Source organism: Clavelina lepadiformis, chromosome 2 (assembly GCF_947623445.1).
Source record: "Clavelina lepadiformis chromosome 2, kaClaLepa1.1, whole genome shotgun sequence".
Classification (NCBI taxonomy): Eukaryota; Metazoa; Chordata; class Ascidiacea; order Aplousobranchia; family Clavelinidae; genus Clavelina; species Clavelina lepadiformis.
This window is the reverse complement of record NC_135241.1, coordinates 16,496,959-16,522,405: the sequence shown is the minus strand read 5'-3', so window position 1 is coordinate 16,522,405 and position 25,447 is coordinate 16,496,959. Positions and strand designations below refer to the sequence as shown.

The 25,447-nt window shown below is 36.1% G+C and overlaps 5 protein-coding genes across 7 annotated transcripts; all 5 read left to right on the top strand.

Annotated features, from left to right (window-relative positions):
• The first annotated feature begins 1,207 nt into the window (after positions 1-1,207).
• On the top strand, positions 1,208-4,286 carry LOC143447070 (lysophosphatidic acid phosphatase type 6-like). The gene is made up of 4 exons (XM_076947001.1): positions 1,208-2,145; positions 2,233-2,387; positions 2,969-3,153; positions 3,403-4,286. Exons 1-4 carry the CDS (start codon positions 1,755-1,757, stop codon positions 3,749-3,751), a joined length of 1,080 nt encoding a protein of 359 aa, XP_076803116.1. The 5' UTR covers positions 1,208-1,754; the 3' UTR covers positions 3,752-4,286.
• Positions 4,287-7,585: 3,299 nt separating this feature from the next.
• Positions 7,586-10,437, top strand: LOC143445675 (lysophosphatidic acid phosphatase type 6-like). Its single transcript, XM_076944942.1, has 4 exons — positions 7,586-8,204; positions 8,275-8,429; positions 9,320-9,516; positions 9,784-10,437. The coding sequence occupies exons 1-4, from the start codon at positions 7,697-7,699 to the stop codon at positions 10,217-10,219; spliced, it is 1,296 nt and encodes a 431-aa protein (XP_076801057.1). The 5' UTR covers positions 7,586-7,696; the 3' UTR covers positions 10,220-10,437.
• Positions 10,438-15,909: 5,472 nt separating this feature from the next.
• Positions 15,910-17,265, top strand: LOC143445677 (putative N-acetyltransferase YjcK). Its single transcript, XM_076944945.1, has one exon. The coding sequence runs from the start codon at positions 16,324-16,326 to the stop codon at positions 16,894-16,896; it is 573 nt and encodes a 190-aa protein (XP_076801060.1). The 5' UTR covers positions 15,910-16,323; the 3' UTR covers positions 16,897-17,265.
• A 1,588-nt stretch (positions 17,266-18,853) lies between these two features.
• Positions 18,854-20,761, top strand: LOC143445676 (protein mono-ADP-ribosyltransferase PARP16-like). Its single transcript, XM_076944943.1, has 4 exons — positions 18,854-19,192; positions 19,422-19,562; positions 19,684-19,893; positions 19,978-20,761. Exons 1-4 carry the CDS (start codon positions 19,058-19,060, stop codon positions 20,602-20,604), a joined length of 1,113 nt encoding a protein of 370 aa, XP_076801058.1. The 5' UTR covers positions 18,854-19,057; the 3' UTR covers positions 20,605-20,761.
• Positions 20,762-21,758: 997 nt separating this feature from the next.
• Positions 21,759-25,285, top strand: LOC143445674 (potassium/sodium hyperpolarization-activated cyclic nucleotide-gated channel 2-like). Of its 3 annotated transcripts, none has more exons than XM_076944940.1 (11): positions 21,759-22,570; positions 22,665-22,847; positions 23,057-23,185; positions 23,314-23,475; positions 23,573-23,797; positions 23,876-24,025; positions 24,115-24,246; positions 24,348-24,473; positions 24,566-24,710; positions 24,851-25,012; positions 25,182-25,285. In XM_076944940.1, the coding sequence occupies exons 1-10, from the start codon at positions 21,914-21,916 to the stop codon at positions 25,003-25,005; spliced, it is 2,064 nt and encodes a 687-aa protein (XP_076801055.1). In that variant the 5' UTR covers positions 21,759-21,913; the 3' UTR covers positions 25,006-25,012; positions 25,182-25,285. The 3 variants fall into 3 exon arrangements, with proteins under 3 accessions (XP_076801055.1, XP_076801056.1, XP_076801054.1); XM_076944941.1 differs by lacking the exon at positions 25,182-25,285 and having other exon boundaries at positions 21,759-22,451; positions 22,521-22,570; positions 24,851-25,072; XM_076944939.1 differs by lacking the exon at positions 25,182-25,285 and having other exon boundaries at positions 24,851-25,072.
• Positions 25,286-25,447: the final 162 nt, after the last annotated feature.

The following is a 25,447-nucleotide window of genomic DNA, read 5'->3' as shown; positions in this document are numbered from 1 at the left end:
TTTATTTGAAAATAAAAATTTTCCATTATATGCAATATTGGCAAAGTTGTACAACAAAAGGCTAGTTGTTGTATGCTTGTCGCATATACAGTAAGTAGTCATCTATGAGAGCAGTGAGAGAAAATTATTATGTTTTACATAAATAGCGATTGTCTGTTAGCACGGAAAGTTTATTGTTTGCAAACAACTCGGCAGCCTATCGCAACGTAATCGAGTAAGAATGACTACCGGTATGCAGTTCGTTCTACAAAATAACATTTGCAACACGTGTAGCTACTGTTTATATACTGTATAGTTTTGGACATAATAATGCGATGTTTATAGTTGAAAATACTTTCTAAGCTCGTATGCCATCTATGCCCATTGCCAAATCTAACTTAAATTTTTGTGTTACTCACACCCAATCAATTATTATTATCGTTAAGATTACTCATGCAAACTAGAAACTTGCGAAATACATGGTAAATATAGAATTGCTGGTCCAACATAAAATGACAGTTATGGATTGAATTTTTTAACTATGGGTAAACCCAAACTTGCTGTAACTATGAAATTGCTCGCTTTGGCAATGCTCTGTTAGATACTGATTTGTTCGTGAAGCAAGCTATAAGTAAGTAAGTTGCCGTAAGCAAGTTACTTAAGTTCGCCTAAATTAATTTTTTTGTGTTTCGCAAAATAGCCCGTAGTTACTGCATTAAAAACATATCAATGCCCTTAACTACTATTTATCTATCTATTTTTCAATCAAAACTTAAACACATGTTTACAATCGAATAATATTCTTTAACTGTTTGCGAAGTAGATGTAATATCGTTATATACAAAAAGATACAAAAGTGAAAAGTCTGTGTAAACTTATACCCTTCACGTGGAGAAAAGAACGTAACAAGCTGACGTGTGCGTGCAAACAAGCTACATACGTTCAAAACAAAACGTTAAAAACGAAAACATAATAAAAGTACAAGAACACAAAACATATATTTTGTCGCATAAACATTGTCCCTTTAACGGCATTTCTTGAGTTTTACACAGTTTCAGAGTCTCCTAGTTTACAGAAAAACGTGCTGTAAAGCTTAATTGTTAAGTGGGTGAGTGGCGTGAAAAACCAGACACGCATGAAAAAAATTACGCTTACAAGTCATAAGTGCGGGGTTTTTTGGACCTTAAGCTGTTGTGAGCATATTGGCTACGGTAGGGCTTTTTGACACATTGCGCGTTTTTTTGTAAAACAGCAAAAATGCTTTTTATGAAAGGTAGGAGGTTTATGCCTGCAATGTTTAATGTAGATGCCATTTGTTAGCAATTTGAGTTGACGCTACATCAGAATTACTGTTTAGTGAAACCGGAAGGAAATAGCACAACTCTAGTTATAGACTACCAAGCTAAAACAGAAATGCCTAACATATATGTTCATATGGCCAGATGAAATAAATCTTCATTAGGTTTTACTGGTAGTATTACAGTTCATTTTAGAGAGGACTGGGCTACTTTAATTTACTTCTTGAAGCTCTACAGCCGATAGCAAACATGTAGGAAGTGCGCTTGAAGGCTTGCAGGTTGTACACCTGTCGTTAACACGCGTTTGGTACGTCACTCTGAACTGTTTTTTAAGATGAACATGAGGCAGAAAAGTAGTAGCCCACAGCAATAGAGGCTACACCGTAAATCTTAGTACACTTTTTTACCGATAATACGTAACCGTAAGAAAATTAGCAGTAGTGTATAGCTACACGATACCTGTGCACTCTGAGCAGAATGGCTAGCAAGCAACCCCACAATACAAAGCTGATGAAAATGGTATTTATAATAACAAGGCATGGACGTCGTACGCCGTGCTTTCCTGAGTCTTTCTTTTACATGAAGTATCAGCCGTTTCAGCTGGAACACCCGCCGAACACGTATATTCCAGTTGAATGCGTGTGCAATGAAGCAAAGAAAAACAGAGCTATCAGTGTCAACGAGGAAGGAATACTCGGCCAACTCACAAAACAAGGAGCAGAGGACCAATTCGAGTTAGGCGAGACACTTCGGCAGCGTTATATAATTGAAAAGAAACTGTTAACTGACGAATTTGACAAAAATGACGTTATGGTTCGCTCCAGCAGAAGAAAACGAACATTTGAGTCAGCAAGATGCGTACTTGCAGGTTTGTGGTGTTTTCTCAAATACACTTTAAATCGCTTTTTACACAGAAAGTAACTATACATAGCTTAATTGTTTATTCTTTTTAAAGGCATGTATCCGAATTATAACGACAACAAGAAAATTTCTATTAACTTGGACGAATCCAAATACAAAGACATACTATGCCCACCTAATCCATATCCTATAATGGTGTCTGAAGAACTGAAGAAGAACCCGCTTCTACTCCCTGGTTTAAGTGAAGCGGTCAGTTCTGTAACTGTTTGTTATTATAGTTGATGTAAAAGATTACTTCGTTAAATACTAATTCACAGCTTAGATACGTCCACTTTTCCAACAGTACTTTTCCCGCACCTAATCTCGAAAGATGTTCGGCCGACCAACTTTTATTTAGTTTGAACTAAAACTGTTTCATGTAGACCTGCCTACCTAGCCTATAATTACTTGAACGTTGAAAGGTCTCAGTTTCGAAGCCTGCACTTAAAACAAATATACCCCACAAGAACACCATTTGCAAGAATCATAATTTTTACCAAATAATATACAGTACTTCACGTGACATTACTAAAAATGAGCAGAATTGCTTGTTGCGTTTTGTAATATTAATGTCAATTATGGAAAATGATATTTCGCAAAAGCTTTTCAATTTCACGCGGAAAAACCAGACGCCAGGCTTATTTGCATGCCAGAATCAGACTATAGTAAAATACATGGTCAGCACAATAATACTAGTCTATAGTATTTTCAAAAGCGTGTTAGAACGAGTGCTGTATTTTTGACAACATCACAACTTTGCTCTAAGTCTAATTTACCTTATTTTGTCGCAGATAAGAAAAGTGAAAGAACAACTACCCGTTAAAGAGGACTTTGATTTGTTCCAACTATATGACAACATCGAAACACTAAAAGCGTCTGATATGTGTTTTCCTATTTCAAAAGAAATGGAGTCAACCATTTCGAAATATGGTTACGATTGGTTTGAGAGAACAACTATAGGCACTGAAAGAAACCGGTATGTAGAAATAGTACTTGTTCACTGAAAAGTTTTTAATTGCCATTTTAATCGATGTCAGGCTATACTTCATGTAATTTTATGGTTGAATAGAAGACAATTAGGCGTAATCTTGCACACATGTCACAGTTACGGCGTCATGATTTGACCTTCGAATCCATTATAGATTACATGAAACGCAGATAGGCCAAGTTTAAAAGTAATTTCATGCTTAAGGTTAATTTTTATAATTACTTTCACGTTGCTTAGGTTCAACGTAGTGCAAGCCGCTATAGGTCTGCTGGTAAACTTTATCCTAAACAACGTGGAAAATCTCCTGCACCAGAAACTTGCTCAGAAATTTTTCCTCCTTTCTGGACACGACTATACACTTTATTGCATTTTAAATGCTGTCGGGTTTGAATTCACGGGCGTTCCACCTACAAGCTCCTTTATGTCCATTGAGATATACGAAGACTCCCAAAACGGCGAATGGTCAGCAAATTGTGCTTATAACATGGTTAAAGACCAAGCGCAGACTTTTATGTTGGAACACTTCGTTAAAGTTCTTGGCAAGTTTCGTCTTACACCAGAGACGTACAAAAAGAAGTTTTTATAACTGAACTGTCACTTGTACTATAAGACTCCCTTCATGAGACGGAAAATGTGGAATCGTACAGAACAACGGGCTCAAGTGAAGTTAAAAAAAATATATATTAATAACACGCGTTAACCCCACCACAAGGCTTTATGACGTATAAAGGTATGAAGAATTGCAAACCAACAGTGAAACAAATATCAATTAAAATTATGTGACTTTAGTCACTATGTCTCTATTACTCGCAAGATACAATTTTCCCGGAAAATTTGTCATAACCCTTCAGCGACCTGCAAACAATTTCCTATCGAACGTTTTTAAATGCGGCGGCTCTGCTCGCTCGTATGTGTGTTTCGTTTGATGTGTTTTTGTGCTAATTGGTGTATCCCTATATTGCTATGGTTGAGAACCAATGTATTCATTATATTAATATTGTTATTCTGCAAAGACCAAAGTCGAGAAGACGTTGATATTTTGGTTGTCTCGAGTCTCGACACAATCATACGTTTTACCATGTTTAACCAATGAAGAAACAATATAACCAAGATAAATTGAAGTGAACACTCGTGCTTATTGATGTCATCACAGTTAGACAGCAACTATAGCGACAGTTGTGTAGGATTCAACACTAAACTGATCGTGTAAGTAAGAGGTCTAGCTTACATAGGCAGTCAGATTACAAAAAATTTAAACTGAAGCGTCTGCTAAGAAAATGTCTGTATTCAAACAAGAATAAATCAGCGTGAACAATCGAACTTTCTGGTTGAAAAAAATGTGCACGACTTTGGAGACTCATAATCGATAGACTAAAAATCACAATCAACCACGTGCTGCAACTTTTTAACTTGATGTTGTGTTCGACTACTTCAGCTACAAGTTATAACTACAACACCATCAACCATCATAGCGTTGTATAGTGGAGACTCATAACGTATGAAAACAACTTAATTCCAACCTTACAGTAATTTTTGCCGTAGCACTACGCTAACAAAGCTGCTTTTAGAATAATAATCTATATGGTGTAGTATTATTATAGTATTTTTATAACTAAAGCAAGTTTTTAGAATAGACTCGACCTAACAAAATATTGACTAAATGCGCCAAACACGCCCACTACATTCACCACAGAAACTTTCCTTTGATCTGATATGCGCTTGAGCCATGCTCGAACACTAACAACCCTGGTGACGTAACATCTGCTTCCCGCATAGTTTATTTTGAAAACGGTTTTGCCAATAACTCGTTAACGACAAAAGATAGAGAAGTTTTGTTTATACCTTCGGAATCAGCCTATTTTTATCCTTTTTTAAAGAGTGTTGAAAAGTACTTCGGTTACCCATTAAGTGCTCCCAATTAAAAAAAAAACAGTAAAAATATTAACCATTTTGGAACAAGAATAAAAAACGTCTTAGCGTTTTTTGTTTTATTTTACATGGACAATAATAACGGAAGCTGCAACCCCTATTTACCAACCGCACCCTGGCAAATACTGTGCATTACTTATCCCGTTGTTAAAAATGGATTGTATCATCGTAAAAACGATATCTGTTAGGTTATTAGAAGAAATGATGCCTATTGCCTTACCGGTGCATTGGTAAAAGTTGACTTCTGCTATTTTAGGTTAGCCTAAATTGAAGCAGGATTGACGTTAGAATTAGACTGGGCTCCTAATTCTGCCTAAAAGTAAACAGTAGAAGGCAAATTTAGGTTTGGTTTATGCTGTTAATATGTTATATGTTAGCTTTACAAAAGAAGTGCAGAAATAAGAAACATGAGTGGAAATCGTTTTAGAGATGTTCTTGTTTAATCTGTGGCGGCCACGTTGCCACCACGTGGTGATTCTGCAGTCTTTGTTTGGACATATCACTTTAAATGGTTTCTGCGTTGATTTTAATGGTATCTTCTCGTTATATATATGGTGCCTACTTGTTATTCAGACAAGACTATTTGAACAATATCGAATCCATCGCTGGTTCTTTGAATAACTCCAAGCCAGCAAAGCGACTATGCTATTAACTTTTGGTAAACGTGCCATTAACTGCAAAAAAGGTTGTGAATCCTGGTACCGACATTCTCCCGCTTGACGAAAACGACGACGTCGTTGTTCAAATGGTATACTTAAGGTTTCAAACGAGGTGGTGGCAAGTCCCGAAGTTGTATGGGAAAGTCGTTCTTGTTGCCGCTGTCGTCACCGTATCCTCAGGATGAATGCAACAGCTACATAACCATATTTCCGGGAGAAGTTTTGACACATTTGTCTCAAAGGTTTGTTACACCATCGGTCTGGAAAGATCCTTTAAGTACACTTCCACGAGAGCATACTTTTCAAGACATCGGACGCCGTATTGCAGGCATCGAGTCTGGATTTCATGCATCAGGCGCGACCAGCGCAGAGACAGGAAAGACGAGTTTCATCACTGTTGAAGTTGAACAATCTCGACTTCGTCTTGCTCTACTCTCCTTAGCGCTCATCTGGCGGAAGAATGTTGTGGCGGCCAAGGTGCCACCATGTGGTGATTCTGCAGTCTTCGTTTGGATATTTCACTTTAAATGGTATCTGCGTTGATTTTAGTGGTATCTGTGGTGTTTGCTTGTTACATAATGCATGTTGGGTACTCAGCAAACGGAGTCTGGAATGTTGAAGTATTCTACGCTCGGGTCAGCTACTCAGCTCATGCTCATTGGGAAGAAACGCAACCTTCCTTACTCGTTATCACGTAGTTATAAACATCCGAGGGCCGCAAATCCTTCTCCACTGTTTGCAGGACAACGATATTCTGCGAAAGTAACAAAACTGCATAAATTGCCGAAGTTAGAAACGGTTCACACGAAATAGTTCAAAGAAAGTTATCAAATATATTAATCAATTCAAACTGACATAACAAGAAATACCAACCAAGCCGCTGCGAGAGTATACGACTAACTGAAACATATGCCAATTTTCCGCTTGAAATGCGATAATATTTTTGCAAAACCTAAAACTAAGTTGAACAAAAATTAATCTCTACGGGCCCAAACTCGCATCAGCAGTTTTAACCGACCACATGATAAAGTTTGCTGGTGACGTCACTAATTCTAGCCTGCTGAAAGACAGGTCTGGTATTGTTTATTTTTCGTCATTATCGGTGGGGAAACTAAAAATAAAATGCTCACAAGTAAATCGCGATAAAATAACAGTTAGCAAAGCGGAAGGGTTTAAACGTGCAAGAATAATAATGTAACCAAATGATAAAGATGAATAATAGTTAGCATGGCAGCTATTACTATAGCACCCAACATACAACCACCAATAAGGTAAAAAAAATACAAGGGCAAAACGATGCTCACAAACATATATAATACAACTAATAAGTTTTATAAAGTTGGATGCTGTGGCAGTGCAGTAACTAGGAAATAAATAAGCTGATAAAACAAACTTACGAAACTATCCTTAGTGGCATGGTAATCAGAAGAACGACTATTAACTTTATATAGTAGCCTGCTGTTTTTAAATAGCGCCCTGTTATTGTTTACTTCTCAGTTATTGACAGGCTCCTGTTGATAATGTGCAACGCTAAGCTGCTGCTATCAGGCTGCAGACTATACTTGTTATGAACACCAGCCTATCAGTTTCTGAGCAGTAAACAACGACAGGGAGCTATTTTAAAATAGTAGGCTGCTATTATACACCAGTAGCAATACAAATTTTGGAAATTAGAAACCCTAATCTTCGGAAGTGAGGAAGTTTTTTGGGTAATTTGATCATGAAAAGTGAGAATTGAGATCGGTGTGGACTAGGCCTAGTTTTAGATTAATTTACTTTTGTGATTTTCACACTTTTGTAGATAAATGTTGTTGGCTTCCTTGGAGGCTAATATTTTATTGTGCTTTTGTAGCATTATCAAAGGTATATGATCCACTAATTGGTACACGAATTTAAGTTGTTGCTAAAAGTGTATAAGTTGGCATCAAAACGTTAGTTGCAATATGCCAAAAATTAGTTTCTTCAGGCACGCCCTTCTTTTCGGAATCGGATCATCTGCGGCAATGATTGTTAATGAGTTATACAAACTAAAAGAGTCTAAAGAAGACAATGAAAATACAATTGAACCTGAAAACTTGAAACTCAAACTAGTGCAAGTTGTTTTTCGACATGGTGCTAGGACTCCTTTGAGTTCCCCAGATTACTTGCCACATGTCCATTATGATGAAAAATTGTTAAAGCATGCCAGCCATACTTTTGTCCCTTACAAAATCGTAGGTTTGCAAGGTGACCCAGTGGATATTGCTAATGATTCAAGGGCAGCTAGTTCAACATTTCCTCATGGTCAGTTGACTGCACTTGGTGCTGAACAAATGTTTGGGCTAGGAACATCCCTTAGGAAGCGTTATATAGCTACGCTGAAGTTTCTACCAGAAGATTTTTCCAATGAAGTGTTTGTTAGGTCCACAAGGGTTCGTCGGGCTGTTGAATCTGCACGCTGCACATTGGCTGGTAGGCAATAAATTTATCTAGTGATTCAGATCTAAAGCGCATTTAGCTATTGAGTGGTCATTGGTTTTAGGTTTGTATCCTGATGAAGAAATAGCAATTCCAATTCATCTCTCAGCTTTTGAAAATGAAGTGTTGTATCCCAATTTTTTGAAATGTAAGTACCTGAAATCTCTCACCAGATGGTCTTGGATTGTGCCAGATCTTATTGAAGGCATGAAAAATAAAGTAAGCACTAAGCATATAATGTTAGAGAACTACAATATATATCATATACATATATTTACAGACTGATAACCAGGCTGGGGCATTGGTATATTGTGCATCATCTTTTGTTCTCTTATGATCGAATTGTGTTAAACTCTTTTTGTATGGGATAGCTTTTGCAAACATTCATTTATTCTACAATCAAATCAATTTTGTGTTAGTTTTTGTTTTGCATGTGAATTATAACTGTCCAAGCTTTTTTAGTATACAAGAAAATAATATTGCTTGCATAATTTAACCATATGCAAGCTTCCGTTTTCATTATTTAAAACTCAGTTCATCGTAAGGTTGCTAGTAGTGCCTTTTTAGGCTATGACTTTTAAATTGTAAAATGCTCATCTTTTTTTTTCCATGAACAAAATTCAAAGTGTAAAGCTTATGCTCTAGGCATATGAAGTACGACAAAACCTTCTTTGTTACATAACAATAAGTTGTTAGGAATTTTTTTTGCAGCAGACCATATAATTATGCAATCAGATAACTATGTTTGGACAAAGTTAGACTGCGGTGTCTTTAACTATATGTGAAGTTTATTTTCATATGAAGAAGTGTAGGGATAAACTATTTTCATATCACTTTGCACAAGTTTATTTGATGGCTAACGTTTATGTAAAGTTAAAGTTAATTTCGTGTCCCTTCCCAAATTTCTTTTGCCCTCTCCTGAGACAAAAGCCAGCTATGGCTCTGTATTAGCTTAACTACAGTATGTAACATACAAATACACCTTATAGTATTACAGTTATAATGTCTTTGCAAGTACATTTAACCAAGTCTTCATCCTTCATCTAAGTTTGTGAAGTTGTTAACTTAATACTTTTTAAAATATTTTTGCTATAAAATGATATATTTAGAGGGAAGAAATTCAAGTTGCTTTGGGTATCCCACCTGAAACAAATGTTCATATTGTAACATTGAGAGACTGTTTATGCTCCCATAAATTCCATGGTGTCTTACCAGCTCATTTAAATTTGCCAGAAGTTTTAGAACAAGCTGAGGAAGCTGCCAAACATGTCATGGATCATGTATTTGCTGGTTATGAAGTGACAAGGTATATATAGCATACATACCAGGGGTGGGCAAACTTGTTCAACGAAAGAGTCACTTGTGGAAAACTACAAACACCAGTGAGCCGAAAAATCAGTAAAGTCAATACAAATACAGCAAACAATGCAAGTTTTACATAAAATAACTTCAGCTAGAAGAGCCACAAAAAACATGTCGGCGACCCGCAGTTTGCCCCCCTTTGGCATGTACAATTCACTGGCACTAACCATTTTTGATTTATCAATTTGAGTACTGTACATACTGTTTGTAGAGAAATGGCTTTGAAACTGGGCATTGGGCCACTCCTTGGGTTATTTTTGAAAAGCATGGAGTCTTCTATTGAGGATACATCTGCAGTGAAATTATGCATGTATTCTGGCCATGATACTACTTTGATGCCTCTTCTTCATGCTTTGGGCATTGATAATTCTGCTTGGGTTCCATTTGGAGCAAATATTACTTTAGAGCTATATGAGAGGGCAATGGAAAACGGTGCAAAAGATCACTATGTGCGTGTTTTGTATGAGCATCAGGGCACTGTGATTCCTGGTTGCAGTGGTGAATTTTGTCCTCTAAACGAGTTCAGAGACGTTGTGTCACAATATTTAATAACTGAACAGGAATTTGACACTCAATGCAATGTTAAAATGGATACGCTCTTGGAAAGTGTTCCTAAAGTTGCTGAAATTCACGGCCAACATTCTTGATATGTGATGAACATTGAAATTCTATAATTTAAACATGTATCTACATCATATTACATCGTATGCAAAAATAATCAAAATATCGAAAAATTTGCTGTAATTACTGTACTGTGATTAATTTAACACTTTGCATGATTTGTCCAAGTTGCTAAGCACTTAACAAGTTATCCGCTAACATGTTAAAATATTCAACAACAAAAGATGCTTTTCTAGCGCTTGAATTCGTTTTGATGATCCAACGTTTCGCAAAGTCATCGAAGATATGTTAAGGTATTTTTGACGCAGGTTGGGGAAAGAAAGATGGTGGGGTATTGTTGCCAATCAGGTTTTCAGTACACAGATGATGAGGCTTTATCTAACTCGAAGCAAAATTGATCATGGAAAACAGTGTTTAGTTTGACCAGGATCACAGACAAATTAAAAAACACTGATTGACTAGGTGTGGTTGCTCTTTTCCTATTACGCTGTTATTTAGTGAACAAATTTCAATGCCGTCATTTGTTTTCCATAACCTTCAAAATCTGGATAGAATTTAGCAATACCGATTATCACAAGGGAATACAATTTTTGTTGACTTCGGTCTAACAATTGTTTTTGACTAACGTTTGGGCGCTGATTCTAAAAATGACATCAGTTTTTCTCTATCACGTCAAGTTTTTGAGCTAGCCACCCACCGCTTTGTCTCATAACCCACAAAAAAGTACAACATTTAAGACATTTGCGTTCATTGTATAAATAATTTTAAGAACTACAAGCAACTGAAAGTAACTCAATGGTTTTCAAATAAACATTTGCAAAGCTCTATTCTGTTCCTTAAAACGGATATTGCTTCTGCAGGACAAATAAAGTGCGAGTTTTAGGGCAAAAATTTACGCTTGTAGCTTTTCCTGGCATGTTCAAGCTGTGGGCATTCTCGCTTAAAACTCCAGCAATAGTCAGCCAGCATTTGCAAGTCCCATCTTCCCTGATATCTTTCCTCCATCACCTTCAGATCTTGATGGAATCTTTCTCCTTGCTTATCGCTAACCGCAGCAGGGTTTTCCAGGGAATTAGCAAAATGGCTATGCAAAAACTGCATCTTGATGCTCATGTTGCAGCCGAGTTCTCTGTAGCTTTCCAATAGCTTCAGAACAATTTCGATATAATTCTCTGCCCGTGCATTCCCGAGAAATTCCTTGACAAGGTTTTTATATGATAACCACGCATTTTCTTCCAATTCTGACATTGAACCACTGAAACGTTCATCTTTGTTGAGTTGCCGAATTTGTGGACCATCAAATACACCAGCTTTAATTTTTTGTATTGACAGGCCAAGAAAAGCCCAAACGAGGTAATTAAAACAGTTGCTTTCAGTTGTCAATGCTTTAAAGAATTGCCTCATTAGTAGGCTTACCATAATTTTGTGGCTTAAAAGCGGGACGCTTTCGACATATGACGTCACAATAACATTTTTATCGAATACAATGAAATAAATAACAAAAAAGATCACGAATTCTTCTTCAAGAAGTACCGGTGCGCTACACAGCAAAAACAATAATAAGAATATGCTAATGTTCGTGTATGGCTTCTATGCGGTATGCCTATGCTGGCTGACTGAATGCCAAACCGGGACGTTTGACCGACCGATCGGGACGCCGGGACAAGACGTTAAAAAGGGGGACTGTCCCGGCTAAAACGGGACGTATGGTAAGCCTACTCATTAGGCCGAGCTTTATATGCAGATGTGGGAAAATAATTTTCTCTCTGTCAACAAGTGTTTCATGTAGAATATTGGGATCACCAGGTTTAAGGTCAGATCTCGGAGGCCAGTTCCTCTCCACCCAGTGCTGATCTCGAGCTCTGCTGTCCCACATACACAAATAGCAGGGGTACTTTCTTTGTGTATCCGTGTTGCTGACCAAGAAGAAAACATAACATTTTAAGGTCAACACATATGATCCAATTGTGCTTGTGATATTGCAACAATTCAATGACTCTTTTTATGTTTCCGTATTCTTCACGAAGACTAACTGAATGTGCAATTGGTACTGCACCGTATAAATTGCTATTATAGAGAAGGACGCACTTTAAGATCCTCTTTGAGCTGTCAATGAACATTCGCCATTCAATTGAGTTGTAGATCGGAATTCCCAACTCCTGTATATTATGGCAATACACAAAGCTACTGTCACTTCGAAAGTATGGTAAAAACGCACTTTCTCTCGAACGAAAGTACGATACCTTCGCTCCTTTTCCAAAAAACATTCCACGCTTTTATGAAACTACAACTTCAAAGCGAGGCAACACGTGTTTTGAGCGCAGTTGACAAGCTTTTTAAACGTGTGGTGTAACCGAGTCGTCATTTTTTTAAAGGCATTTGACAGTTACTGATGCAAAATTGCACAATAGTGTGAAATGTTATGAACCTGGAACCACCAATCATCACTATGCAGGGATAGGAACAGATATTATTTTCTTGCTTGTCTGTTTTCCTGGAAAGTACGCGTACATACATGGTTGAAAGCAACTAACTTCAATTTTACCATTCTTATCTAGTTTCGTTGGATGATTGCATCCTCCAACCAAAAATGGGGGAAAAGCATCGACCTAAATCGAGGCCTGTGCCTTTTTTGCTTAATAATTCAGTTGATTCTTCTTGTATATAACTTACAATATGATTAGCCTGTGCATTCCTATTACAAATGGAAAAACAATACAGCTAAAGTCGTGAAAATTTGCATATTTTGGATGTATGCTGTAGAGCAAAAACTTGACGTGATAGAAGAAAACTGGCGGCATTTTTGAATTCAGCACACCGGAATTAGCCTAAATCAAGTGCAAAATCAAAGTCAACAAATTTTTTGTTCAAAATTGTTCCCCAGTGTTATATATAGAATTTAACAATACAAACCAATTAAATCTGCTCACCAGGTGAAACACTTGTAATGAAATGATGACGTTGTGTTATGACTTGTAATTGAAAAGATCACACCATCAAGTTACCAAGTTGCAGCACGTTGTTGGTTGTGATTTCTGGTCTACTAATTATGAGTCTCCAAGGTCGTGTAAAATTCTGACAACCAGAAAGATGAGAAAGTTCGATTATTCGCGCTGATTTGTTATTGTCTGATTGTAGACAATTCTTAACAGTTAGTTCATTTTAAATTGTTTGTGATTTGACTGCCTTCGTAAGCTCAACCTCTTTCACAATTAGTTTGATGTAGAATCTTATTCAAAGAATCTTGTCACCAGTTGCAGTCTAAATGGCTTGACAACAATAAACACAAATGTCGACGTTGATTTAACGTAATTATATTGATTTTTCATAGGTTAAGAATGATGAAACATAGCATTGAGTCGAGACAGCAAGGTAACAACTTTTTTTTTGACAGGGTTATAGTAGAATTATAATATTGGGGTTAACCAAAAAGCAATATATGGCTGCGCCAATTAGCACAGGAAAACACGTCATAAAAAATACACAAAAGAGCGACACGAATCCAAGCTACAAACATCCGACAGGAAATCGTTTGGAAACGGGATATTATGGCATGTTCTGGGAAGATCATATCTTGTGAGTAATGCAGACCAAGTTACTGAGGTCACATAATTTCTATGTTTGTTTCACTGTCGATTTGTAATAACTCTGTACGTCATATGCTGTACCAATGACCGCAACAGGTGAGTTGATACAGTCAACCACGAAATCGCTTTAACGTCACTGAATGAAAATCAACATAGCTTGTGAGGTGCAACCGCCATAAGGACAAAGTTAGAACAACTAAGCGAGAAAACAACTCAAGTAGCCTAACCCTTTCATAAAGGTCTTGCGACTATTCAAACCCGACAGTTCTAAACCTCCGTTCTAACAATTCAAACCCTTAACTTTTAAAATTGTCAGGTTTGAATTGTCCCGATACCACCCTAAGTACTCCATAAATATTTTTCTGGACAGCACGTTGCTTTTGTGTTGTGCAAACCAGAGGTTTTAACCAAGACTACGACAGTTTGGAGCCTCAAACCCTGTAGTCATAGTGGTATGGTATCTGTTTCCTCTTTCCATGTTTTTTTTTTGTTTTAATGGCTTTTTATTTTTTTAAGTTGTGGCGGTTAATGCCACACAGTTTGGGCACTTCCCTTTAAAAACTCCGCATTGCACACATTTTTTTTATACCGATAATTGCCTAATTTAGTGTGCAACTGTGCATTGTGCAGCGATCTCTGGTTAGTGAGATCACGTGTCGACGTCAAACAACTCCGCTTCACCTGACTAACATAAAGGTTGCGCATCCTTCTCTGCCAGCACTAATTGCAGATAAACAGTAAGATAAAACTCAAAGTAAAATGTCCATTCGAACTCGTGAAACATAAGACATTCTGTGTCATCTTGCCAGCACAAGCATTTATATAACACGCCCTATGATATAATTATTATATGTGAGAAATGCGCCGAGAAGTCCGAAAAGTCGGTTTACTTGCTATGCTTGTCGAGAAGAGCACCGAACTGTTACTGGAGAAGGTCATCTCAGAGTAAGGAGCTATCTCTTTCTCTCCTGCGGCGATGCCTGTTAAGCGTCCTCCAGCTTCAAAGTCGCTTCACAGTTAATCACCCTACGCTTTCAGGAGTGTATCCAGACTCCAGAGGATGCCTCGTAACATTTATATCCGTCGTTCGCCACAAGGCTAAAATTGTAAATTATTTGAACTGAATAATTGAATACTTTCCTCTATGTCTCTGCTTAACTTTACCTACTAAAAAGAAAAGTATAACTAAAGTTATTAATGCCATCTAACTGCCCTGAAAATATCAATGACATTGCCTAGTTAGCATCGTAACTAAAGTTTTCTTTTACAGTATATTCTGTGCTCCGCTCACATAGGCTTGCCGCCTATGCCCTTCGATCTGGCATTGTTGATAACTTTCTGTAGTCACTCAAGTATCTGCATTAGACAGTCTTTATTTTTAGTGTGTATAAACTAAATTGCTTCAACTATGTATGCACATTCTAGATTCTAGAATAATTAGATAGTCTAGGATTTTTCTACAATTGTTAAATCGAATCTAGAATTTCAAATTGTAGGCCTATTCTAGAATAGCTTTTGAATACCGTATTTTATTGAATAGAAACCGCCCTCGAATAGAAACCGCACGATTTGATGAAAAATAAACAATAGAAGCCGCCCTCGCATAGAAGCAGCAGAAGACAATGATGAAATCGTTTCGGTGTAATATAAAGGCTGTCATTGAGAGCTTGCACTTGCGAAAAACAGCAGTTGTCACATTACAGTAGTGATCGGATAGTAATAGAATAAAACTTTTTTGTCAAAAGAGAGCGCAGAATTTTATTGTCACCTAATCAACACTACCGGTACTTCATGTAATAAAAATAGAAGCCGCCTTCGAATAGAAGCCGCACAAAACGTTCAAAAATAAAAAATAGTTGCCGCGGTTTCTATTCAAGAAAATACGGTATGTTGAAAACATGAAGTGATAGCATGCTTTTTATATTTATTTAATAAAACTGTGCCGTATTATGTGGAAATTCATAACTTCCAAGCATCTTAACTGCTTTCCTGACTTAGACTTACATCGCAGTACATGTCCTTGCGGAGTTGTGGTATTTCCTTATACTTCGCGAAAGAAACCACCGATCACACACGTAGGGGGCGATCACAGTGCATATGATAGAGTGAATAGACGAAATATTATAGAGGATTATAGGAATCGTGTCTACGTTATGCTCGACTACTCGCGCAATCTCGAATAGAATAGAAAAACAATTCAGCGCCGACGCGTATCGCACAAGTTTAATAGTAACCCTGTGGAAAGTGGTAACTGCAAAAGAAATTGATGTGGCTTTCTTTATTTTTGTTTCGGTATATTGGTGATTGCAATCATTTCGGTTCCAACTATTCAAAATAAATTGACATTTTAGATTCGAATCTTTCGAATTTGAAAGATTTGAAATTCTAGAACGCCCATCACCAGCTTCAACTAGCCTAAATCAAATTGCACATTTTTGTAAGTGTTTTTTTTAAAACTGTTTTGCTTAGAATATAACATCGTTTTATGTTTATGTAACCATTATTGCTTAAAATAACGATCTACCATCTGCGCATCAAAAGAAATGTGTGTCGTACCAAGTGAGAGTTGTATTGATGGACATGTGTACCAGGTTAAGAGTGGTATCATGTTACGACCATTAACTATAGAAGATGCAAGTGAATCGTTGGAAGTTGTAAATAAAAATAGAGACAGACTTGCAAAGTGGTTACCTTGGGTCGAAGGCACTAACAACGTTAAAGATGAAGTACAATACATTCGTGAAGCCAGAAACAGTATTATGCATGGTAAAAAACTAGAAATGGGAATATTTTATAAAAGTAACTCTGAGAAGAATGAAGCAAAACTTATTGGAGCATGTGGTTTTGTTAAAATACAAGGAAAAACTGGCCAATTAGGTTACTGGCTTGATGAAGATTATATGGGACAAGGTATTGTTACAGATTCTTGCAAAACTTTGATTGACGTTGGAGTAAATTTTCTGGGCCTCAAAACAATTGAAATTGTAGTACAACCCAACAATGTCCAAAGTATCCATGTTGCTAAAAGGCTTGGGTTTGAGACCAACAGTGAACTTTGTACTACTGACTGTTATGGTAAGAAAACAAAAGCTATTACTTTTAAGATTGAGAAGTAATTTTAAGCAAAAATGGAAGAAATGAAAAGCCATTGTAGAATGTAATAAAGCTATGCAATTAGTTCTTTCACTTGAGTATTTTTATCACTCGTAAATAATTCATTTGTCCTATTATTCTAATATTTTTTAGTAATTTTTCATGTATAAATCTAAGTGGAAGCTCTACCTGGAAGTTACAAGGAGCCCATGAGTTTGGTTTGTTTGTTGTCCAAACTTGATGAAGTTGGTAGAAAATATCCATATAATGTTGCACTTCTTATCTTTCGCTTGCATCTATTCTTCATCAAAAAAAGTTAACTGACTTTCTATCATGGCATTTTTTATCTTGAAGTAATCTTCTTTCTAAAGATGTGTTTTTAAAATCAATCAATGAATTAAAAACAAATAATAAGATAAAGATTGTTAAAATCTTTCAATAAGTAAGCAAATGCTTTGCGTTTTAAATTTCTTGTAATATGAAAATAAGAAGTATACCACTCAAGGGTAGCTCAGGTAAGTGTTAATCATTTCTAAAACAAAGAAGACAATGTAAGAAAAGCATTGTAGAATTTAAAAAGCAATAACCAACATTTCAAATCTGCCAACTGTCTTAAAACGCAACTTTGCAACCATATGCATAAGGTGGATGATGGCCAGTTACTAAACATTTTAATGTTCATTCGCGGCACATATATGTCTCGTTGTTTGTTATACTGGATTTTAACCTGCATAAATTTTAGTATCATGTGAAATGAAGTCAATGAAATGATATTATTAAACCTTCATCTTTTTATCATAATCTTGGATGAACTTCAAAAACATACTGCTGGATTTTGCAAGTTCAGTTCAGACCTTCTTTCTGAAATTATATAAAATTGTCAACATTTAAATGTTGCTCCAGTCTTACTAATTTTGAGATAGCAAATACGCTGAGGCCCTGAATACCAAGGCATTTTGAGTTTTAAAAACTTAAACTTCAAATTGTACATAAACATTTTGCCAGTTAAGTTGCTTTGAGTTACCTGAAATTTTAGTTAGCCAAGTTGTGTTAACGAGCTTCCACAGCAGTTCAAGTTTTTACGATATATATCTTGTGAGATTAAAATTTATGCTGAATGTCATTGTGTGTTAGTATTTCATTTGATTTTATATCAACCAAATGCTGAAAACCAGGGTTACTATTAATTATATAGCCTACCATGTAAACCAAATATTGTGAATTTAAGACCAAGCAAAATGACATGGAAATAGTACCAAATGTATTGATATTACAATCAAAGCGATGTAGCTTTGAAGCTATCCCAGAAATGCACGACTTTATACCATTACTTTGGCTGTGTTTTCTTCCTTGCTCTCTGGTATGGCGTTCCTTTAAATCAGTGTTTCCCAAGTATTTTTGTTCGTGGAACCCTGCAGGGTTGGTTGATACACCTGAAATGTCAAATAAACATTAACGTTTTTTCACCTAAATTGACGTTATTTAGGTCTAGTATTTTTAGTATTCTAGTAGTACTTTCTAGTAATTTTTGCCATCTTTCCATCATATTTATGCAATACAGTTTTGTGGACAGTGCCCACAGCAAAAATCTTCCCTCCGCCGAGAAATATTAGCGCTCTTTAATAATTTGAGTAGCCTATTACACAATGTTTCTGTACTAAATTGCCATTTTAACCGTCTTTTATGGAACCCACTTTAGGAAATTCTGCTTTAAATGATCAATCATAGTTACGTTTGCCACTCACCAGTATGGTCACTTGACTTATGAGGTTCCAAATTAAAGCATTTCAATACAAAAACTGAACTGATATCTTTTTGCTAACTGACTAAAACAAATTAATATACAATATGGAGAAGCAAGAGGGCAATGTTAGGGATTTGCTAGTAATGTACTGAAATTGTACGGTGTATGATTTAAACATATCCAAAAAGTAACTTTGTCTGCTAATTTGATATTGGTAGCATTCAGTTTCTAAAATTTTGTATTGTGATGATACCAATTTTTGCATCTAGCTGTGTTGCTGACATTTAATGATTGATGCTTTCGTAACATATTTTAAATATTATTTTATGATATAATTTATATCTGATACATACTTAATTAAAATGATACATGGTTTTTGTGCAGATATGTTGCTCTTATGATGAGCATTTAAATTTATATCTTATTGACATACTGGTAACATGGATATTTTGTCATCTGACTTGCTGTTTAGTTTGTTTAACTCAGCTTTAAAAAGTTACAAACACGACAGTTTAGTTCGCCCATTTCCACCAGGATTTTTAACTCCTGAAAAGGACAAAAGTTTTTTACAACTTGTAAGTGTATTGCAGAATTCTACTCTATACATCTAATGTTTATAGGTGATTGACCTACGATAGTTATGATGACTATTTCAATTAATATATGGTATTCGTTTCATGTGTAAAATATAGAAGTTACACAGTGTTTTTAACCAGTGAACCACAAAGAAATTACTTTTACAATGCTGACGTGCATGTGCTATAGTTTATACCATATGTTTATTTCTGCCAATTGTTTTGCTAGCAAGAAGCTGCAAACACTGTTCCACACTTGGCAGAAATAGATTGGAAAGACACAAGCGCTGTCGATAAGAGATCTATTGACCTTCTAAAATGGGTTATAACTCCCAAAAAATTTCAACTGAAACTTACCTCCAAGAACACTGTAAGGCTAATGTTGGTTATCACAATAATCTCATAAATATCTATAGAAATTTTATAAACCATATGTGAAAAATGTTGTTCATGAATAAGATCTTGTAATTTCCATTTTTTCTCATTTGTAGTTAAAACATATTTCTTTTCTTGTTGGTGAAGAGGAAAAGATTTTTGCTAAAGAGCCAGACTTTGTGTTTGAGGTAGTGTATAGCAAACCTGAAGAAGTAAGATTTGAACAAATTCGCAACGATCGCGACTTGCTCTATGCATACCATGGAAGCAAAACAGAAAATTTCCATTCCATTTTAAGAACTGGACTGAGAAACAATTTAAATAAGGTACCACTACAAACTTTTTGTTGAAATATTCAGGACTTCAAATTCTTAGCAGCTAGATTAAAAGACAAGTTTTTTGAAATCCAGGTTTCTTTATTTGGAGAAGGCATCTATCTTTCTCGGGATATGCGTGTATGTATGAATTATAGTCCGATTTCAGCTGGTTGGCAAAACAGCTTGCTCGGAACTTCTTTAAGTTGCATCGCTGTGTGCGAAATAATTGATCATCCAGACGTTAAATGCTCAGTGAAACGCTCGCTTCAAAATTTGCACTCTGAAGAACTACGTCAACGAAGGAGATCGACTAATTTGGCAACTGAAGCACAAGGTGCTGACGATGATACACATGAAGTAAAGACCTTAAAAACTGAAAAAAGACGATCTTATATAAAGGGAAGTGAAGGCGGTCAAATACCGGAAAAGTATTATGTCGTTCGAAATGATGATCATGTCAGAGTGAAGTACCTCATAGTGCATGCACCTTACGCTGATAAAACTTTCATTCGAGAATTAATATCCGGTACGTTTAAACATCAAACTTGCCAAAAACCAAGCGGATTCCGTACTTTCGTGTCAAGACATAAATTCTTTTTTGTTATGCTATTTTATGTCGTTTTACTGCTAATTATCAGTATAGTCAACTCAAAAGCATTTTCAAAGTGGTGGCGAGAGTTTTCGTTAAAAGGCAAAAAAGAGTCAGTATTTTTTCCATAGTATTATTTATTGCGGGTTGTAGCCACTAGCCAAAAGTATTTTATGTCTGTGTTCATTTTTGCACTTGTAAAATTGCTTGCTTTTATAATTCGTTTTACTAAGCCAGTATTGTACGTACGGCAACCGTAATTCGTATTATAACTGTTACAATTTTGCTAGTGGGTAGTTTTGTAAGAGTATTTTAATCATCATAAAATAAAAAATTTTTTATGGGTGTATACTATCCGCCTATTACCTATATAATTGACAGTTCAATACCTCATTTGTTGATTGTCCTGCCACCACGTTTTGTAACCAAGAAGTCTCTGAAAAGAAAATACTGTAATAACATATTTTGAGGAAGTTGTACTGGATGTGGTAAATGGGAACTGTTTTATGAAATTGCTATCCAGTTTTTCTATGGCTGGTTCATGATACTGTAGTAGTGTAGTACAATAATTTTTCATTCTACATTTACACGAGAATTAATCATTTTTGTATGAAAAGATGTAAAGTGTAAACGCTTTAAATATTTAAAAATTATGGGCCTACTACATTTATGCTAAACACACGGAACAGAGATTTCGTTATGCCAGGGAGGTGCTAAAGTCGGCTTTGACGTATTGTGTTATGGCGACTTGCTTGTCGTTAAAAGGATTAGGCACCGCCTATCCGTACAGCTTAAATCCAAGCATCAATTGCGCATCTTGATTACAAGTGCACTACCTGACTTATCAAGCAACATATGAACATCCAAGTATACGAAAACAAATTGTGTTAATTTATCACAGAAAATACTGGAATAAATGTGCCTTGGAGTACTTGTAAGTTGTAAAAAGTAGGTAACCGAGCATACCCGGATAATTTGATATTCGACTAATGCAATTCTGATACCACTCTTTCGGTAGGATCATACTCAACACATAGCCGAATACGCAAATTCTGACTTAGGCTACATTTCTGGCAAAGATTGATTCTTTTTTTTGTGTATTCTGTAGGCAAAATCAAACTTTTCTGATTGCAATAAATTTAGAATGTAACCGTAAGTTACAGCTTTACAAGTAACCGGGGTAGAATGACAGTGAATTTCATTATGTTGGCAAAGTACGGTTTGACATAACGAGCTATAATATCCTTTTTTGATTGTGGTAACGTCTATTACGTATGATTGTTTCGATTCTTTGATGATAATTTCAACTTTGTTCGATGCAAAACGATTTACTTGTTGAAACGTTTGTGATATTGAAACAGGAATATTTTCTTTTGGGAATTTTTTTGTCGCCTTACAGTACACAAACTCCGCAAAAGGTGGAGTTGTCTTTTAATTAATATGTCTTCCAAAAGGAAGGTGGGCGCCACATCCACAGGCGATGATGCTGAGAATGTATTTAACAATCCTGCTATAGTTTTGGTTTCTGAGAGCAGTACCGAAGCAGGAAATTGTACGGTCGACGTTGAAGAGTGCACGTCGACAGACCAGATAAATAGTTATTTGAAAAATGGTGCAAAAGACGAATCGACCGTAAATTACTTGGCTATGAACATGGATCCAATACTAGTTCGAAGAAAAAGTCAGCAAATCGACCTTATCATAAAGGCCGAGGAAGAAGCGGAAATACAGGAAGCTCTAAAGAAGGAAAGGAAAGAAATAGAAAGACTTGTATCAACACGATCACTGGTACCCAATGATCAAAATAGCATCACAAGCGCACTTTTGCATCCAGAAAAATCCATTCGTGGGGGAGTAACAGGCTCAATGTCGATCCCCATAAACAAAATGTCGCTTAAACTGTACGGAAGTGAAAAAGCTGTTATTGAAGAACAGGAGCGGTTGAAGCAAGCAGGGAAATGGATTATTCATCCTTACAGTAATTTTAGATTAATATGGGATTCTACTACTTTGATTTTACTTCTGATCAATATTATTCTCATTCCAGTAGCTATTTCATTTTGGAAAGACGATGAAACAGCATGGTTGCCTTTCAAAGTAAGTTTTAAGTTCTAGTAACGCACTTGACATCGAGTATTAAGTGATGAACGCGATACAATCATTGTATTGACATTTCAATCTTATTTTTTAGGCCGTTTCCGACATTTGGTTTCTGACTGATATAATTTTTAATTTTCGAACTGGTATAGTAATGGATGGACCAGATAGCGATGTCGTACTTGAACCTGCGCAAATTAGAAGTATTTATTTGAAGAGCTGGTTTGCGATTGACTTCATTTCCACTTTTCCGTTTGATCTCGTTTTTACGCTGATTGTAAGTTCTTTGCACTGAAAATGCCAATATTGTATAGAGCGATAATCTACTGTTATCTAATAAAAAAAATCTTAACAGAAATAGTTAGGCTGTAAAGGTCTGAAAATTTGTTCAGCTTGGCTAAAACGTAGCCTGCCCTAAACTTGATATCAGCTTTATATAAGCTACTGCTTACTAAGTATAAGAATATAAGAATTGAACTATATCAGGAAGGTGCATCAGGAATGGCGGAGTCCGGGCTGAAAGCTCTGAGCCTTCTTCGTCTGGCAAAAATTCTTGCGCTTCTGCGTCTTCTACGTTTATCTCGATTTATTCGCTACATGAAGCAATGGGAAGAGGTATATGGGCGTTTATCGACATATTTATATAGTCTACATAGGCCTATCTTGCTTCAGATTTATTTTTTTCAATATCTTATCATTAGCTGGTAGTTTATTGATTTTTAGCCAACTACTATATTTAATAGATCTTCAACTTTCAATACGAGATGGCACTCGCTTTTGCTCGCATATTCAATCTCATTATGCTTATGTTATTCATTTGTCATTTCAATGGATGTTTGCAATACATGGTGCCAATGTTCCTGGATTTTCCAGAAAAAACGTGGGTTCGAGATCGCAATTTACACGTCAGTATAATTTTACTTTACGGTAGAAATGAAACCAAAATATAGCCTAATACTTTCAATTTGGTATGCATTGTAATCTTCAAGCCTGCCTTTGTAGCTAAGCAACGTAACTGTTTGGGAGCGCTATTCCTGGTCCGTTTTTAAATCGACCAGTCATATGTTATGCATTGGATACGGGCAATTTCCTCCTCACGGGCTTGTTGATGTCTGGGTCACGTACGTGAGCATGTGCTCAGGAGCGATGTGCTTTGCTATGTTCATTGGCAACGCCACATCTCTCATTCAATCCATGGACGCGTCAAAGCGTGCATACAAGGAAAAGGTATAACTCACGCGCAAGCAGCTAAACACGGTTGTATTTTCTTTCAATCAATATCTTTTATTTTCTATTTTTCTATAGTACATGCAGGTAAAAGAATACATGCAATTTCGAAAATTACCGACTAACTTACGCCATCGCATCTCGGATTACTATGAAAATAGGTTTCAAGGAAAAATGTTCAACGAGGAAATGATTCTGAAAGAACTCAATCATAATTTAAGAGAAGAGGTAAGGCTGGGTTAAAACCAAGGTTATTTTGTTTGGAATAACCTGTAACAGCTTCAAGACTGTGTCACCAAGTCGTGTATGTTGGACAGATAATTAATTTTAACTGCAAGGAATTAGTGGACCAAGTGCCATTCTTTCACGAGGCAGATCCCAACTTTGTAAACTCGGTCTTGGGAAAATTGGAGTTTGAAGTTTTTCTCGTGAATGAAGCAATCGTGAGGGTAAGTTATCATAACCTAGCCTACTTTGTTGTTTATAATCAATAGTTCCTGTTCGATAAAAAATCACCAAGCAATGCTGTATTTTGTACTCTAAAACACAGGAGGGATCTGTCGGTAGTAAAATGTATTTTATTAACCGTGGAACTGTCACGATACGTTCTGCTAAACATAACATTGAACAGAGTTTGTCCGATGGTGGCTATTTTGGGGAGATAGCTTTACTTCAGGTACAACCCACTTTTACAACCTAAAGCTATCGTTAAAACGAATTGTTTCAAGAATTTGGAAAATCAATGTTACATATTTATCAATCTGGCAGCAAAATCTTCGGCGGGTTGCAAGTGTTACAGCAGACACATATTGCTATCTTTATTCATTATCCGTTGATCACTTCAATGAGGTTTTAAAAGAATTTCCTCGACAGCGAACGAAACTAGCTCACGTTGCAAAAGTTAGAATGAAAGGTATGACAGACTACTTACTAAAGAACTAAAGTTTAACTGAAAAAAAAATCGAACTAAAACTTTATCCAGAAAAAAAAAAACACATTTGCGAATGTTCCATGGTAATGTGAAAACTAAAACCAGAACTCACTTTTCTGTAGATTACAACGTTCAAGATTCTTTGTCGTCTACTTGCTCCCTTGTAGCGTTAGATGACCCAAAAGATAAAGCACTGCCTGTTGGAAACCCACTTACTGAAATTCAAGAAGAATCAGATGACATGCTTGAGGAATACAATAAAGGAGAAAAGTCCTAACGCTACTGTACTTGCAAAAACTTTTTTATTATACATTCTGTATGATTATAAAAAAGTTTTCATTTTATGGTTCCAAAATTTAAGAAAAGACCAAGTTTAGTTGCTAAGCTTAGGCAAAGGTCGTGCTTTCTAATAATATGCAACGAAAATTCACAATATACACTTTATTGAAATAGAGAAGCAACAACTTAATTTCAAACAAACAATTCCTGTAAACCAATTCTTGGAATCTACAATAGTTGGCTACCTGTACTGGATTAATTGCATGCGATATATATTCCAAAATATTTTATGACATCAAGAGTTGGACAGCTGGATGATTGAATAAATTGTCTAACGATCAAAGAATTGATAACAAAAAATCTTATATGTATTTATCAAGCTCGTTGAAAGTATTACTATACAGCCAGCATTGTCTGGTATATAAACAAAAGCCTAAGCC